At 36.0% G+C, this 4,322-nt stretch overlaps 1 protein-coding gene across 3 annotated transcripts in view; it reads right to left on the reverse strand.

The window, feature by feature from the left end:
* Positions 1 to 257: 257 nt before the first annotated feature.
* ACTR2 (actin related protein 2) overlaps positions 258 to 4,322 on the reverse strand; it is a 37,489-nt gene continuing 33,424 nt past the window's right edge. For all 3 annotated transcript variants that reach the window (XM_037736169.1, XM_017522130.2, XM_017522129.2), the window contains one exon: positions 258 to 2,822. In XM_037736169.1, coding sequence (XP_037592097.1) covers positions 2,652 to 2,822 — 171 coding nt within the window. In that variant the 3' untranslated portion in view covers positions 258 to 2,651. The remainder of the gene's footprint in view (positions 2,823 to 4,322) is intronic.

Genomic DNA, 4,322 nt, shown 5'->3' on the forward strand with positions numbered 1-4,322 from the left:
TGGGAAAAATCAAAACAATGTGTTGGAAGAAAACAGCCTCTGATGTAGCTATAAATTGCTCTTCTATTTTCTTACATATTTATAAAATCATATCAGAAATAATGAGTTGTTTATCAATAACGGAACACTGATGTTAACTTGACCTAATAGCTAGCATAAAGCTGTCAATTCATCCTGCATTAACAAAAATAAAAATATGAATAAAAGAAAATGAAGTGAGATAAAAAACTATTAGAAAGAAAATGACAAAATTCAAATTGACTTTGAAAAAATCTGATTTTATTTTCTGAATCAAAAAGGAGTATTTCATCTTAAATTTAGACTGTTTGGCTTTCCACTGATATCTCAAGATACTTTCCAGATATTAACAGTGCTCAGAACTATGTAAAAGTTAACAACCAATACCATGTTTTAAAGAAAAAAGTTTAAATGCAAGACTAATGTCTTGGGGACACCAGTAAATGTATTTCTAAGAAACCCTTCTCAAAGGTCAAAGTATTGGCAATTCTAATTAAAACATTTAAAATGTTTAATTATTGGAAATTTAAGTTCCAACCGTTCAAGAGCTAAAGAATCAGATCGCTTTTAAAAACAATTTTTTTCTTCCTGAGGGATTCATACATGACAACAACTCCAGTTAAACATAATACTCCACCCAAATTTCAAATTTAAATGCATTATTTCACCTTGGAATAGTAAAATTACAAAATGGAATTTCTAAATTATAATATATACACATAATACACCATTTTAACTGTCATGTTTACCAGCAGAATTATGAGATCAAAACAAATTTTACATTCAAGGAACAAACAATAAATGCTCTTTCATTGTTTTAAAAGTCCATTCCATTCTTTGTTGTTTTCTACTTCCATATTTTAAAATTATGACCAAAGGACCAAGGCCAAGTCAATCCCATTTCCCTGAACCCAACAGCCAGTAGGTACTGGCCTTACATATGCATCCTTTAACAAGCCCAGTTCTCAAAAGGCTGGGGGTACTTATATAAGAAGAAGATTTGGGAACACTTTAGAATTGCAAAGTGACTCTAAGATCCACTTTCCCAAGATCTAGTACGGGCTATTCATGCGTTCTGAAGCATGTCCAGCATGCAGGCAAACTTATCTGTTCAAATTGAGGTAAAACAGACAAAAAACACTTAATATTAACAGAAGCTACATAATTAAAACTAACTTTTCACTGCTTATTTAATATAAACTAATTATGTATTCTTACAAAACAGATACCCTCAAGTCAATAATTTCTTTTATTTTTCAAATTGAGAAATATCTCATGTATAGGTACTAGTTGATATTTTTTCAGATACCAAGGAATACCAACAGGGTTCATAAATAGGATTTTCTGACACAGGCAGGAAAGTCTGCTAACATTTACAGAATACCAAAGACTTTCAAGCTTCAAAGATGGGTGAAAATTAACAGTTCCAATTAGTTTTCCAGTACAAATAAAAAATTTTTATCTTGATTTTTTTTGGCCAACATTTTAAACAGTCAAATTTTACTCTACTTCCAGGTTTCAAATCCAAACAAACAAACAAAAAAACTAATGAAAATTACCCAACTGGCAACAAGTCCCATATTCCAGTGTTATTTTTAAACTGCCAATTATAACCTACTGCCAGAAATTATTTGTTAAGTACCTGCTTGTTTTATTAAGCACTGGTCAATTATATAAAAGAATAATTTGCTAGAATGATACTTGGCACTGGCTTATCTTAATACTTCTGGAATAAGCAGAAGCATTAACACAACACCAGATCTTAAGCACTTTTAAATCTGTAATTTGAATTCCAAAAGGACTTTTAAATGTTACTTTTACATTGATAGACTGTAGGGAGTCTAGTCCCAGCTAACATGGTTGATTTTAAAAAACAAATAAATCCCTAAGCCACATGGTAATGGAATACTACAGTTGCTTTTTATATCATATGGAAACAGTTCCAGACAGAGCACAAGTAGAAGAAAACCTGCCAAATCAAAGTACTGTAAATAAAGTTCCTCTTATGTACTCCAGTGAGAAAACCTCAAAAATAAAAATCAAAAGACCACCCACTGTTACCCCCCTCCACAAAACCCACCCAAAACACTTTAGCTCTGAACCTAACATTTCCCTAAGATGTTCACAGGAGAAGCTTTAAGGTACTTAAAGCTGCAGCAGTACAGTTGAAAGCGCCACACTACAGGGGAAATGCCCAAAGGGCTCAGCAGCTGCCCACCCATCCCGAACCACCCCCATCCCAGTAATATGTAAAAGCTCCTGTTAAAGATTTTTTCTTATGCTAATAAAGGCATAGCACCTAGTGTGCTAAAGACTACAACTAGCAGCATTAGAGCAGTAAAGTGAAAATAGGAAGCCCACAGGAATGATCTAAATGCCTACTTAGAAGAAACAAAGCAGCAGACAAGATCCTTAGCCCTCTCATCTACGCAGGGAAGCAGTTGAATTAAACTCAGATTTACCCACATTAACAAAAATTTAACAAAGCTTCCCCAAGACACCAGAATAAAACTTGACCTTTCCAGTGAAATGGCACAGAGAGGCCTCTTCCATGTCCTGGAGTTGAATGAGTTCAGAGATTGGCAATAAAGGAAAAAAGAAAGCATTATGGGTGTGATGGGAACACGCTCTGTTTATCGAACAGTCACACCAAGTTTCTCTAACACACGGACACCCTTTTCTTGGTACTCTTGTCGGGTCATCCAAAAGTTGTCTTTGTCTTTCATGATATCTGCTAGAACTGCACCACCCAGGAATACCATGTGCTTTCTGCGGGGTGGGTCTTCAATGCGGATCTTAAATTTCTAAAGGAGAAAGAAAGGATATCGAAATGGTTACATATGCACAGTGCTTTTTGCTTTATGAAAATGACTTTTTAAATATATGGCTTTTGCTCAACCTTACAACAGTCTTGTCATATAAGCAGAACAGTACAATTTGGTACCTGAGGTACAAAAACATTTAGTAATTTGCCCAAAGCTCATGTTTAGGAGACCACACATCTATCCCAATATGCTTGGAACAGTCCTGATTTACATGCGGTATCCCATTGTTATTAACACCATCCCCTTTCATTCTTGAGTGTCCTAATTTGATCAATAAATTACACGACTGAACACTCTACTGAGAGACCAAACATCAGAGACATTATTATAGCAAATTTTCCATCCACTGGCAGATGACCACTTGAGGAAGTTCTGGACAAGAGGACTTCCGTGACTTCTTCAAGGTCTAAGACTATTATGATTCTAATCCAGTGCAATACAGTCAAACTGAAGTTCTTTTCTTTTAAGCAAAGCTTACTTTTATTGTCTCAAAATCAAATGAAATGTTCCTAAAATAAATCAAGGCCAAATATGGTCAAAACAAATCATGGGGATGTTATGAAAAAATGAACACAGCAACCAAAATCAAAGACAATTGGGAAAAGTTTTATACTCTGTAGCTGCTATTAAATGCCTAGGAAGGATACACCCTTATCTTTATGGTTGGTCAACACCTGAAAGAGAAACCTTAAAATGACATAGCAAGTTTTCATTTACAGTGTCACAATCCTGCAAAAAAGACTCAATGTAACTATGTCATTCTAAATCATTTGTATATTATGTCACATAAGTGAACTGGAGGGTGGTAATAATCCAAGATAAAGAAAAACATCAGTTTATGTACCAATTCTGAGACTAACGTACTGTTTCATTGTTCTAGTTACATTCTTGCTCTTCGGTAGGGGTCAGCAAACTATTTTTTGTAAAGGGCCAGATAGTAAGTACTTGAGGCTTTGCAAGCCTGACAACTACCCAACCCCCCACGTAGCTAGAAGGTGCCCACAGACAATATGTGACTACAGGTAACATTATGTAAACAAATGGGCTTGGCTGTGTTCCAATAAAACTTTACAAAAACCAAGCAGTTTTGGCATAAAGATCATAGATGCCTACCTCTGCTCTAAGGGAAACTTAGCTAGCCCCTGAAGACACTGCTGCTTCTGTAAATATCTCAGCTGGTTACTGTTTGTCTCTCTCACACTACCTTAACCCTGGAGGTTTGGGAATATGAGTTCTTGCTCTTCATTGCTGCTTCTATCTGGCTCATCCCTAAAACTCCACAGCCCCATGTGACATTCATTCTATCAGATTATTCCATCTACCACTCCCTCCTTACTTTGTTTTGTTTTGTTTTTTGAGACGGAGTTTCGCTCTTATTACCCAGGCTGGAGTGCAATGGCGCGATCCCGGCTCACCGCAACCTCCGCCTCCTGGGTTCAGGCAATTCTCCTGCCTCAGCCTCCTGAGTAGCTGGGATTA

Source organism: Cebus imitator, unplaced genomic scaffold (assembly GCF_001604975.1).
Source record: "Cebus imitator isolate Cc_AM_T3 unplaced genomic scaffold, Cebus_imitator-1.0 Scaffold23, whole genome shotgun sequence".
NCBI lineage: Eukaryota > Metazoa > Chordata > Mammalia > Primates > Cebidae > Cebus > Cebus imitator.